Source organism: Penaeus chinensis, chromosome 19 (assembly GCF_019202785.1).
Source record: "Penaeus chinensis breed Huanghai No. 1 chromosome 19, ASM1920278v2, whole genome shotgun sequence".
Lineage (NCBI taxonomy): Eukaryota > Metazoa > Arthropoda > Malacostraca > Decapoda > Penaeidae > Penaeus > Penaeus chinensis.
In genome coordinates this window covers 2,861,214-2,874,243 of record NC_061837.1, presented here as the reverse complement: position 1 = coordinate 2,874,243, position 13,030 = coordinate 2,861,214, and the positions used below count along the sequence as shown (strand labels likewise).

Genomic DNA, 13,030 nt, shown 5'->3' with positions numbered 1-13,030 from the left:
AGGTGTAGGTGTAGGTGTAGGTGTAGGTGTAGGTGTAGGTGTAGGTGTAGGTGTAGGTGTAGGTGTAGGTGTAGGTGTAGGTGTAGGTGTAGGTGTAGGTGTAGGTGTAGGTGTAGGTGTAGGTGTAGGTGTAGGTGTAGGTGTAGGTGTAGGTGTAGGTGTAGGTGTAGGTGTAGGTGTAGGTGTAGGTGTAGGTGTAGGTGTAGGTGTAGGTGTAGGTGTAGGTGTAGGTGTAGGTGTAGGTGTAGGTGTAGGTGTAGGTGTAGGTGTAGGTGTAGGTGTAGGTGTAGGTGTAGGTGTAGGTGTAGGTGTAGGTGTAGGTGTAGGTGTAGGTGTAGGTGTAGGTGTAGGTGTAGGTGTAGGTGTAGGTGTAGGTGTAGGTGTAGGTGTAGGTGTAGGTGTAGGTGTAGGTGTAGGTGTAGGTGTAGGTGTAGGTGTAGGTGTAGGTGTAGGTGTAGGTGTAGGTGTAGGTGTAGGTGTAGGTGTAGGTGTAGGTGTAGGTGTAGGTGTAGGTGTAGGTGTAGGTGTAGGTGTAGGTGTAGGTGTAGGTGTAGGTGTAGGTGTAGGTGTAGGTGTAGGTGTAGGTGTAGGTGTAGGTGTAGGTGTAGGTGTAGGTGTAGGTGTAGGTGTAGGTGTAGGTGTAGGTGTAGGTGTAGGTGTAGGTGTAGGTGTAGGTGTAGGTGTAGGTGTAGGTGTAGGTGTAGGTGTAGGTGTAGGTGTAGGTGTAGGTGTAGGTGTAGGTGTAGGTGTAGGTGTAGGTGTAGGTGTAGGTGTAGGTGTAGGTGTAGGTGTAGGTGTAGGTGTAGGTGTAGGTGTAGGTGTAGGTGTAGGTGTAGGTGTAGGTGTAGGTGTAGGTGTAGGTGTAGGTGTAGGTGTAGGTGTAGGTGTAGGTGTAGGTGTAGGTGTAGGTGTAGGTGTAGGTGTAGGTGTAGGTGTAGGTGTAGGTGTAGGTGTAGGTGTAGGTGTAGGTGTAGGTGTAGGTGTAGGTGTAGGTGTAGGTGTAGGTGTAGGTGTAGGTGTAGGTGTAGGTGTAGGTGTAGGTGTAGGTGTAGGTGTAGGTGTAGGTGTAGGTGTAGGTGTAGGTGTAGGTGTAGGTGTAGGTGTAGGTGTAGGTGTAGGTGTAGGTGTAGGTGTAGGTGTAGGTGTAGGTGTAGGTGTGGGTGTAGGTGTAGGTGTAGGTGTAGGTGTAGGTGTAGGTGTAGGTGTAGGTGTAGGTGTGGTTGTAGTTGTGGGTGCGCAGATAGGTAGGTTTTGTGTGTGGGGGGGGGGTGGGGGGGCTGGTGGGGAGGGAAATTGTGGCGGTATGGCCGGAGCATGCGTGGCGGGGGGGGGAGTGAGTATATTTGGTAGCAGTATGACGTATTCGGAAGGGGGCCAGGGGGGGAGGTGGGAGAGCGGGAGACAAGATGCCACTATTACAGTGAATGTGATGATGAAGACTTCTGACTTTGCATTTAAAAGTCTGCAACTTCTTTAATAGCCATAGCAACATTTGCACCATGGCAAAATTATGCAAACCTTTTACTCTTACTACAAATTTATATACAATTTTTACAAGCATGATAAACACTGATTATTAACTTCAATCAAAGCTGAAATCTCTAGCATCACATTCACATCATTTGCCATAACAAGGGAAGGTACGGATAGCTGACTGAAGTGTACAGATAATTGGTTAAACAAATCTGCTAACCAGATTGAGAGAGGGAAAAAAAATACATATATATATGAAAGGCATATGCTTAAAAGTTTTTGTTCATTTTCTTCCTTAAAAATAATTATAAAAAAAAAAGCAAAAAAAAAAAAAAAAAAAAAAAAAAAAAAATACAAATTATTAAGAAAAAAAAGGAGCTAATCTCATAAGATCACTACAGTACATTTAACAATAACAACACATATCTTTGAGTAGAAAGGAGTGTACAGATATCTAGCCATATCTCACAATATACATAACAATTAAGACGATTCGAGCCTTCCCTTGAGCCTACATCGTCACACAAGCACTGCACTAGGATTCGCAGTGACCTGTTCAAGTGCCACAGACAATTGCAGTATTTCATTTCAAAGCATTTAGCATTGTTGGTATCAGTATTTTAACAGTGGCCCACACAGCTCAGCCAATTAATCTTTTCTTTCATTGCCACAGCATTGAATATCAGTGCTTGTGGCTCAAGAATCCTAATTCCACATCACCAAACAACTGATGCAAAGTTAAGACGAATGCTGACAAGATATAATATATATTTATATATATATATATATATACAAACACACACATACACACATATATAGCTTGGTATTACCTTCATTCCTTGTAAATAGGTATCACGGATATAAGAATGGTCATTTAGAATAACAATCGCTTAATCATGCTGTCCTTCAAAAGCAGCTTTCTTTTGCAGGGGAAAGGAGGAGCAGCTAGAGGCAGAGGAGAGGTAGAGGCATGAAGAAGGATAAAATACATGAACTAAGGGGGAGAGGAAAGGGTCAAGTAAGAGGAGGAAGAGAGAAGAAATAGGGGTGATACAGGGAAAGGACACAAGGAAGCATGGAAAGAAAGAGAGGGAAGTGGAAGATAAAGAAGGAAAAAAAAAAGTGAAGGGAAACAGAAGGAAATAGGAAGGAAGAAGAGAAGGGAGATGAAAGAGGGAAAAAAGGAAGGAAGGGTGGAGGTGAGTGAGTGAACAGGAGAAGTTCATATTTCAAAAACCTAAATCACAGCTGATGTTGAAAAGTTAGATGATGAAAGTTATATGTAATGTGAGTATTTAATTATCACAGTTTATATAAAAAGATGATTCAACAGATGTCTGAGTAAGGTGGATGACGTCTCTTGTGTCTTCCTTTTCGTCTTCACTAAAATGATCTTTCCATGTGTTTCCTTTGATTTAAAAAAAAAGAAGAAAAAAAAAGATAAGCACCGTTAATGAAAGGTACATGTTTAGCCTTCAAAAACCACTCTCGGCATCGTCAGGTAAATACCTTTCCCACAGTGAAGAAAAACACTTCACACCTATTTCAAAACGGAAATTCTTCTCTGTCAATTTTCACAATAATATGGGGGGAAAAAAATTATGAAAAAGTCATTTTGTGAGATATCTAAGTATCCATTTACACGTTATGAGTAATGTTGAATATCTTCCTTATTAATTTCTATATCTTCCTTATTAACTTATTAATTTCTCATTTAATATCATCCTTATTAATTTCTCTGGTTTAATCTCATAAAATATCAAAGAGAGGTAAAACCAAGCTACAAACAATAATAAAAAATAAATAAATAGATAAATAGATAATAATGATAATGATGATAATAATAATATATAATAATAATAATAATAATAATAATAATAATAATAATAATAACAATAATAATAATAATAGTAATAGTAATAGTAATAACAATAGTAATAGTAATATAATGATGATTATAATAATAATAATAATAATAATAATAATAATAATAATAATCATAATAATAATATTCCTGACAATAATAATAACAATAAAAAAATAACAATCCTGATAATAACAATAATAATGATGATAATATCAGTAATGATAATAATATCAACAATAATCAAATGAATCCTTTTCCTGGCCAATCAATCCATACCTGACAATACAGTTTCATCGCCAGACACTCTCAGTGTGACAAACTTACGCTACCTAACTATCACTAACCTGTACAAGCGTTTGGTCCTGCAGGTATGCCCCCCTTAAGCTTATCAAATAGGAAGATCTGCAGCAATTTTTAAATATGAAAAAATAAAAAGATTGTTTATACTATATATTATATTATATATATATATAAAAAAAGGAGATATTATATCAAAAGCAGAAAAGAGCCCCCTAATTACGTTAATGGGACATGGGAAGATGAAGTAAAAATCTCACTTTTTCGCAGGTACCCAGTCATCGTCATCAGCTTCTGAACGAAACAGCGCAAAGGTGGGTTAAAGCATCGAGCTATGAATAATGCTTTGATGTATGAATGAAATGGAGTGTAATGATTTTGGCATAGGTTTCATATTTTACAGTATTCATTTATATAACTGCTTGGTCTTTTAAAGATATACGTAATAAGAACAATCATAATAATAATGGTGAAAAGAAAATCAATTACATTACAAAATAAGGAAAACTTTCAACTACAAATCATATTCTGACCACAGTAAGATGATAAAAATACAAAAATGTAGTTTCTATTCACTTTTCAAGTTTCTATGAATACTCAAATACCGTAGCAAATCGATACAAACTGTGAACCTAAATCAGATCATAGAAAAATATTTCTTAACACAAGAGAATCCATCAGACAATTCATAATCCTTTTCTCTCCTTAACTTCCCTTTCCAAGCTTTCTCAGTCACGGCCAAAACACGCATATACACCATAAAAAAATTCACCAATAAATACAAAAATAATAACAATAAACTGCAATAAACATCGGCCGGAAATCATACTGAGTGACTGGCCGCGGCGTCCATGTGCGCTTGCAGGATCTGTGTGAATGTGCGTTTGTGGGCGGAGGTTCGGACGGATGCAATGGCTCGGAAGAGAGCGTCTGCGCCGAGGTCCTCTGGCAAGCGGGTGAGGAACTGAGCCGCAGTGGCAGTGCACTCCTGGTTGGTCAGGACCGTTTCGTAAAGTTTTAGAATGCCTGTAAAAATCAAGGGGAATAAGTAAGCTGATAACTATACACTTAACTCTGCAGTTCACTTATTTGTCTTAAAACTTAAAAGTGCTTTTGCCTGCCATTAATACTAGAAAAATGCATATAAAAAGGTATGTTGTCACAAGATGAATGCTAATGATTAAAATATTGTCGCTGTGTTCCATTAGAATGTAGCTTTTTAATGAACTGCAGAAAACCTACAATAGGGAAAAAGAATGGGGGATAAAAAAAAAATGATACAGATCAACAAACATGTCCCAAAAATCAACTACTTCATGAATCTCTTACAGAGCTCAAATAAAAAGAAAAGGAAAAACAAGTCACACACCAATGGCAGCTCTAAGCAGAAACTCTTCTCCGTCTCTGAGATAAACGTCCCATATTCTAACAGCAGCATCAATAGGTAATGGCCGTGAGAACACCGTCAACAGCCAGTCCAGGATGTAGAGGTCTGGTGTGACCTCAATGTTCCGCAAGTGCTCCGCAAGGTGAGGGAGATTCATGGCTAGGAGCTCCTCGAAGGCGTTGTAGTATGCACACATCTGGAGGGAGGATCTTGGGAGTTAGATCACTTTGTCTCTTTTGTTCTTCCAATGTAATTACAATTGTGAAACCTTTGCTAAGAGGCTCTACCTGCTATTTGTGATGTATAAAACTAGATGAATTATCAATACAATTCCTCTTGGAGATACATATGCATATATAATCAATGTTAGCCTCAGGGAAATCTAAAACAAAATGTGTTGCATACCTCGAAAGGCAACAATGTTTTAAAGTCTAATTATGATAAATAAGAAAAGGGACAAAAATAAAAGTAAGTAAAAAGATTATACATAGATAGATAGATAGATAGATATACACAGGAAAATGGTCTCACCACAGGCTGATCTACTCTGAAGAATGCCATGTGTGCCGGCCGATTGAGGAGATTAGAGAACGCGATAAATGCATCGGTCTCGTCCATGTTGAGCAGCAGAGTGGCTGCTAGAAAGGACATGCCCTGTACATAGCCGACATCGGGACGGTAGCAGGCATAGGCCCCAAGGATGTTGTGAAGGGGATCGTGATAGGGTCCTCCCTGGAAAATGAAATTTATTGTGAGTCTTGACAAAGAGATTCAGATCCCTTGACTAGGTCTGCATTTAATAAGAAATTTCTTTTTAATGAGTTAGAAGCTAATGACTATTCCACGAATCAATAACTCCAAGACATGCTGTACTGGTTTTCCCACCTTACATTTTTCAACAACAAAAAATAATGAATACCAAGAAGTATTTTATTCTAACACAAATCCTTACACCTAACTATAAAACTAGATACAACCATAAGAAAAAAAAAATACTTACTATTATACACAAAAATATCAAACATAAACACAAAACACGCACACACCCACATACACACACACATCAGCAAATATACATACACTTTTATGCCCACACCCACACTCCACACACGAGCAAAACCACAAAACGAGATCTTCCTCAACTCACCTTCTGGAAGATACACAGGTTGGGAAAGGTTCTTGACACATCTAGCCGTATGAGGTCGATTGTGGCTTCCTGGTCCCCACAGTCACTCGTCACGTCCTCTTGACTGGCCATGCTTCCACACTCACTTAGGCTGAGCAGCTTCTCTACCGACCTGTGAGGGAAGCAACATGTCGAGTCTTAGGGTAATGGGGTTTAAACTGTTGCTATCTTGTTATATCATAATTAATTAATCATTAGTTGCAACCATTCTCAGGAAGTCATTATCTTCTTTTTAAGTATTTAAAGTATATCCAAATGTCAGAGTATGGCAAAACAAATGGTAAGTACACAATATGAAAAAGATATAAAATATTACAAAATGCTACAATATAAAGATGAAAAAATAAAGACATTTATATTAACAAAAGTATTATTAGTCATTATCTTGGGAAACTACTAAGTCTAATAAAGAGTTCAGTCTTTTATGAAAGACCTATGATATATATATATATATATATATATATATATATATATATATATATATATATATATATATATATATATATATATATATATATATATATATATATTATTTATATTTATATATAATTTATATTTATATTTATATACATACATATACATACATATATATGGCAGTTCATAAAATAATCCTGATAGCTATAATCGTGAACTATCGTATACATTTGATCAGAGACGAATCTTGCATTACAGTTGTAAACCCACCATCAATCAAAATAAGAACCAATTTAGAGGGCTAAATTTTATCCCTTTACAAACACTTAACATTATCAATGTTCAAACAAAATTAATGCTAATATGATCACGATAACAGCAGTGCATTACCTCTGGACCATGATGGTGTACAGCTGTGGCGTTATATTGAGGTCATTTCCGATCGCCAGCTTCCATACCTTCCCCCTCACACACGACGGAAGGCCCTGCCACCACAGCTCTCGGCACTTCTTGTGTGTGTGCCTGGAAAATCATGGGGTATGAGGACAGCGCTGTACAAGAGAGACTATATAAATGAACAGAAAATTTTTTTACATTTGTTCTCTTGGCTTATTTGTGTTCTTGAAAATTATGCATTCATTTCTTTTTAGCCCACTGATGCCAAAGGTGAAATGACATATGTGCCATGTCCACTGTGATTTTAAGTTAATACATTTTGTACACACAAAGCTTGCTCCACAGGTGCTTCATCACCTGGGAGTCAATTACTAGTCCTGCTGTTCACACATATTTCCCTTTTCCTTGATTTTTGTTAAGATTCTTTTTCACTTCTTGTAGTTAATAGCAGTGTTAAAAATACTATAATAATCAGTGTCAATAATAACAGTATCAACATTGTTAGCATTAGAAAACCATTCCTGAAAATTCACGCATTGAGGCCATCAAGTGAGGCCACACACAGCCTATTGGCCACATAGAGCCTACTAAGTGACCCCGAGTTGGCTACAAATTTGCATTCTGTTTGGATATGTTACCAATAGGAAGAGATTAATGACAATCATAATAAAAAAAAATATCCTACTTACATTGTGTCCCATTTTGGCAATATTTCAACATTCCAGGTTGTGACGGCTGCCGCCATCTGCTCTTCTAACCTCTGCTGGCTGGCTTGAGCCTTCTTCCGTTCCTTAGCTTCTTTTAACTCTGAAATTGAGGCGAGAAGTTCCTTATCTTGTCTCATTTCTTTGACAGAAAATAGGACCTAGGGAGGGATGAGGGGGTATTTTGAGAACTCATAATGTGCTATGAGAGTAGATCTTGTAACATGAATATGACCACATTACCCCACACATAACTAAACTAAGTTGGCTAAAAGCACAATACAAATTTAATTAATTCATAAACTAATTCAAGGTTTTGGTCCACCATGGCTATTGAGGGTAACACAAGCTGTATCCAAACAAGATAAGTAAACTCTCTATATGTCAAAAGACAATGTACAGACAAAGGGGCACAGAGATACTAACACATAGACCCACCAATGATCTGGAACCAATTACCTCTAAACATGAGAAATATACTTTCAAAAAGAAATCAAAGGAACATCTTTTAATTCATCAATGACATTAAGTTTCAAAACCTAAGAAGCAAGACCTACATGCACTGCCATTAATTCTACGTGTCTTATATACATATAGACTGCAAAATCAGTAACTCATCACTCACTAAACCTCTCACTCACTCACTCTGGGAGATAACAACACTCTTGCTTCCTGTAATATCATGCTTTTCAATTTCTCTAACCACACCAATACCAGGAATCAATCAAACAAGTGCAATTAAATCAAGATTTGAGAGAAAGTGCAATAACGCAATTATTATCTGGCCACACAGTCTTACACATGGTTTCACGCTGCTAAGGTAGTAAGGGAGGGGAAGGGGGAGGGGGGGGGGGAGGGGGAGGGGGAGAGGGAGGAGGGGGGGTGTGGGAATGGGAATGGGAAGAAGGAATGGGGAAGGAAAGTAAGGGGAAAGGGAAGAGGTAAGGGGGAAGGGGGAGGGGGAAAACAGGAAAAAGGAAAAAGGGAAAGGAGAATGGGGGAAGAGGGGAGAGGGAATGGGAAGCAGAGTAAGAGGGCAGACAGAGGGGGAAAGGGGGAAGGGGGAAGGGGAAGGGGGAAGGGAAAAGGGGAAGGAGAATAGAAAGGGAAGAAAGAAGGGGGTGGAGGAAAGGGGATTGGCAAGACGAGTAAAAAGGGAAACAAGGAAGGGGGGAATGAGTAGGGGAGAAGGAAGAAGTAGGGAGGTAAAAGGAGGAAGGGAAACGGGAAAAAAGACAGGAGGGAGGGGAAGAGGAGGAGACGAGAAAAAGGAAGGAAAATGAGCAAGGTAGCGAAAGGGAAGAAGACAAAACGGGAAGGAAAAGAGGAAAACAGGAAGCACATGGAGTAAAGACAAGAAGAAAAAGAAACAGAAAAAGATGAAAAAGGAACCGAAAAAAGGAGAAAACGAAGAGGAAAGTCGAACGGACGCGGAGAAAGGCTAATTCCACACACAAAAAAAGAAAACCCAATTAAAAGAGACAGCCAACGGAAGAGAACGGCCAATACGGATCCACAATTAATACCGAGCAGCCCCGCCCACCTTTCTTCTTAGCGGCCGATACCATCTGCTGGTACTCCTGCCTGTGCTTCAGTTGCTCGTAGGCCGTCTTGGCAGGGAGACTGGTGGGCCTGTTTTCCATGATGAGGCCGGCGCTTCCCGCCTCCAGCTCGCAATTCCGAGCCTGCGGGGAGAGACATTTAGCTCAGAGGAGGAAGGGAGAGCTTACGAGATCTCGGCATTGACGACATGTGGCTGTGGTCAGTCTTTCAGCGTTTGTGTGAACAATGTGATATGTGCAAGTGAGTGGGAGAATAAAAAAAAAGGAAATCTAAATTTTTGTTTGTTTAGTTGTAGCATAAATAGTTTTACAAGGACATGGCAAATAAACCAACATATTTTATGCACACTTGCGCTCTCTCGCACATGCACTCGCTCTCCCTTTCTTTCTCCCTCTCCCTCTCCCTCCCCTCTCCCTCTCCCTCTCCCTCTCCCTCTCCCTCCCCTCTCCCTCTCCCTCTCCCTCTCCCTCTCCCTCTCCCTCTCCCTCCCCTCTCCCTCTCCCTCTCCCTCTCCCTCTCCCTCTCCCTCTCCCTCCCCCTGCCCTCCTCCCCAACCCACCTGGAGGTCGGGCGAGCGTGGCGGCCTGAGGGGCGGGCGCGAGAAGATCCTCCAGGCGCCGCCCGCGGGAGAGGACGCAGACGACGACGACGACGCGGGGGACGACGAAGGCACGGGCGAGGACGACGTCGACGACGAGGAGCCGCCGCCGCCGCCGTCGCTGCCGCCGCCGCCGCCGCCGCCGCTGCCGCCATCTTTGCTGTGCCGCCACGAGAATAGGTTCCTGGAAGACGAAGGGGGGGGGGGGGGTTAATGAGAGTAATCAGATTGTTCAATAAGCAAATGACGAAGAAGAAGAAAAAAAATCAGGTAGTTCATTAAATAAACTATTAGATGACGATGGAAAAAAAAAATACATCATTTAGTTCATTAAATGAACTATTTAACGACGGGGAAAATATACACAACATATAAATACAAACTTTACTTTCCAGAAAACACAAACATAAAGATAAATACGTATAATCTGGTAATGGCAGATAGGTATTAACTTTCTTTTTTATTCAGAACACCCAAATACATAGATAAATATATAGAGATAAATACGTATCATCCGGTAACTTATTAAGCCGTCTACATAACGAAGAAAAAAAATTATACGACATAAATTAACTTTTTTTTTAAAGAAAACACAAAGAACAAGAGAGAGAGAGAGAGAGAGAGAGAGAGAGAGAGAGAGAGAGAGAGAGAGAGAGAGAGAGAGAGAGAGAGAGAGAGAGAGAGAGAGAGAGAGAGAGAAAGAGAGAGAGAAAGAGAGAGACTGAGAGAAAGAGAGAAAGAGAGAGACTGAGAGAGAGAGAGAGAGAGAGAGAGAGAGAGAGAGAGAGAGAGAGAGAGAGAGAGAGAGAGAGAGAGAGAGAGACTGAGAGAAAGAGAGACTGAGAGAAAGAGAGAAAGAGAGAGACTGAGAGAGAGAGACTGAGAGAGAGAGAGACTGAGAGACGTAGAAAGATTCCATAAATACTCCCACATCCACAATATAGAAATCGACAAATCTATAATTATACCGCCATTACTAGAGAAAGAGGTCTCATAATCAGACATAATTATAATTCACTGAATAATCACATCAAATAATTAAGTCGTAAAACCGACCCCACCACAGAAACACACGCAAGAAAGTCAAATAATTATCAAGAAAAAAAAAAATAGATATTAATCGATCAATCCATCCATCAACAACAAATAAACAAAGAATCCTGGAAATGCCAAAGCAAAGAAACAAACAAACAAAAGCAGAAATGTCTCGTCACGTTTCCATACACGTATGACACTCGCCTTCCACTACATTTCCGCATCACAATACATCACACACCACATAATACATCACATAATACATCACACATCACACGACACATCACCCACATCACTCAATACATCACAGATCACAATACATCACACACCACAAAATACATCACAAAATACATCCCACACATCACACGACACATCACACACATCACTCAATACATCACAGATCACAATACATCACACACCACAAATTACATCACAAAATACATCCCACACATCACACGACACATCCCACACATCACTCAATACATCACAGATCACAATACATCACACACCACAAAGTACATCACAAAATACATCCCACACATCACTCAATACATCACAGATCACAATACATCACACACCACAAAATACATCACAAAATACATCCCACACATCACACGACACATCACACACATCACTCAATACATCACAGATCACAATACATCACACACCACAAAATACATCACAAAATACATCACACACATCACACGACACATCACACACATCACTCAATACATCACAGATCACAATACATCACACACCACAAAATACATCACAAAATACATCCCACACATCACACGACACATCACACACATCACTCAATACATCACAGATCACAATACATCACACACCACAAAATACATCACAAAATACATCCCACACATCACACGACACATCACACACATCACTCAATACATCACAGATCACAATACATCACACACCACAAAATACATCACAAAATACATCCCACACATCACACGACACATCACACACATCACTCAATACATCACAGATCACAATACATCACACACCACAAAATACATCACAAAATACATCCCACACATCACACGACACATCACTCAATACATCACAGATCACAATACATCACACACCACAAAATACATCACAAAATACATCCCACACATCACACGACACATCACACACATCACTCAATACATCACAGATCACAATACATCACACACCACAAAATACATCACAAAATACATCACACACATCACACGACACATCACACACATCACTCAATACATCACAGATCACAATACATCACACACCACAAAATACATCACAAAATACATCCCACACATCACTCAATACATCACAGATCACAATACATCACACACCACAAAATACATCACAAAATACATCCCACACATCACACGACACATCACACACATCACTCAATACATCACAGATCACAATACATCACACACCACAAAATACATCACAAAATACATCACACACATCACACGACACATCACACACATCACTCAATACATCACAGATCACAATACATCACACACCACAAAATACATCACAAAATACATCCCACACATCACACGACACATCACACACATCACTCAATACATCACAGATCACAATACATCACACACCACAAAATACATCACAAAATACATCCCACACATCACACGACACATCACACACATCACTCAATACATCACAGATCACAATACATCCACACGTTATAATCGACCCTGCTTCTATGACGTCATCAACTGTTAATGTCGTCCTGCATCCAGCTGTGATTTATGCTAATGCCATTCCGTAATTCCGTTTGTGAAAGGCATGAATTATGTATCACGAATGTATCAGTATGTAACCCAAAGAGGGGGGGGGGGAGGGAGGGAGGGGAGGGAGGGAGGGAGGGAGGGAGGGAGGGAGGGAGGGAGGGAGGGAGGGAGGGAGGGAGGAGGGAGAGGAAAGAATAGGGGGGGGATGGAGGGAGAAGGAGAGGAGAGGAAAGAAGAAGGGGGATGGGGGGGGGTGGGGGGGAGGAGAGGAGAGGAGAGGAGGGGGAAGAGGAAGAGGAAGGGGAAGGAGAAGGGGAGGAGAATGGGAGGAGGAGAATGGGGAG

The 13,030-nt window shown here is 40.1% G+C and overlaps 1 protein-coding gene across 1 annotated transcript in view; it reads right to left on the bottom strand.

Annotated features, from left to right (window-relative positions):
- Positions 1-3,491: 3,491 nt before the first annotated feature.
- The window catches only part of LOC125035243 (TBC1 domain family member 12-like), a 45,954-nt gene continuing 36,415 nt past the window's right edge, over positions 3,492-13,030 (bottom strand). Inside the window, exons 3-10 of the mRNA XM_047627506.1 lie at positions 9,847-10,069; positions 9,268-9,409; positions 7,710-7,827; positions 7,015-7,146; positions 6,172-6,322; positions 5,556-5,756; positions 5,007-5,220; positions 3,492-4,663 (exon numbers count right to left, since the gene is read on the bottom strand). Of these exons, the coding sequence (XP_047483462.1) occupies positions 4,461-4,663; positions 5,007-5,220; positions 5,556-5,756; positions 6,172-6,322; positions 7,015-7,146; positions 7,710-7,827; positions 9,268-9,409; positions 9,847-10,069 (1,384 nt within the window). The 3' untranslated portion in view covers positions 3,492-4,460. The remainder of the gene's footprint in view (positions 4,664-5,006; positions 5,221-5,555; positions 5,757-6,171; positions 6,323-7,014; positions 7,147-7,709; positions 7,828-9,267; positions 9,410-9,846; positions 10,070-13,030) is intronic.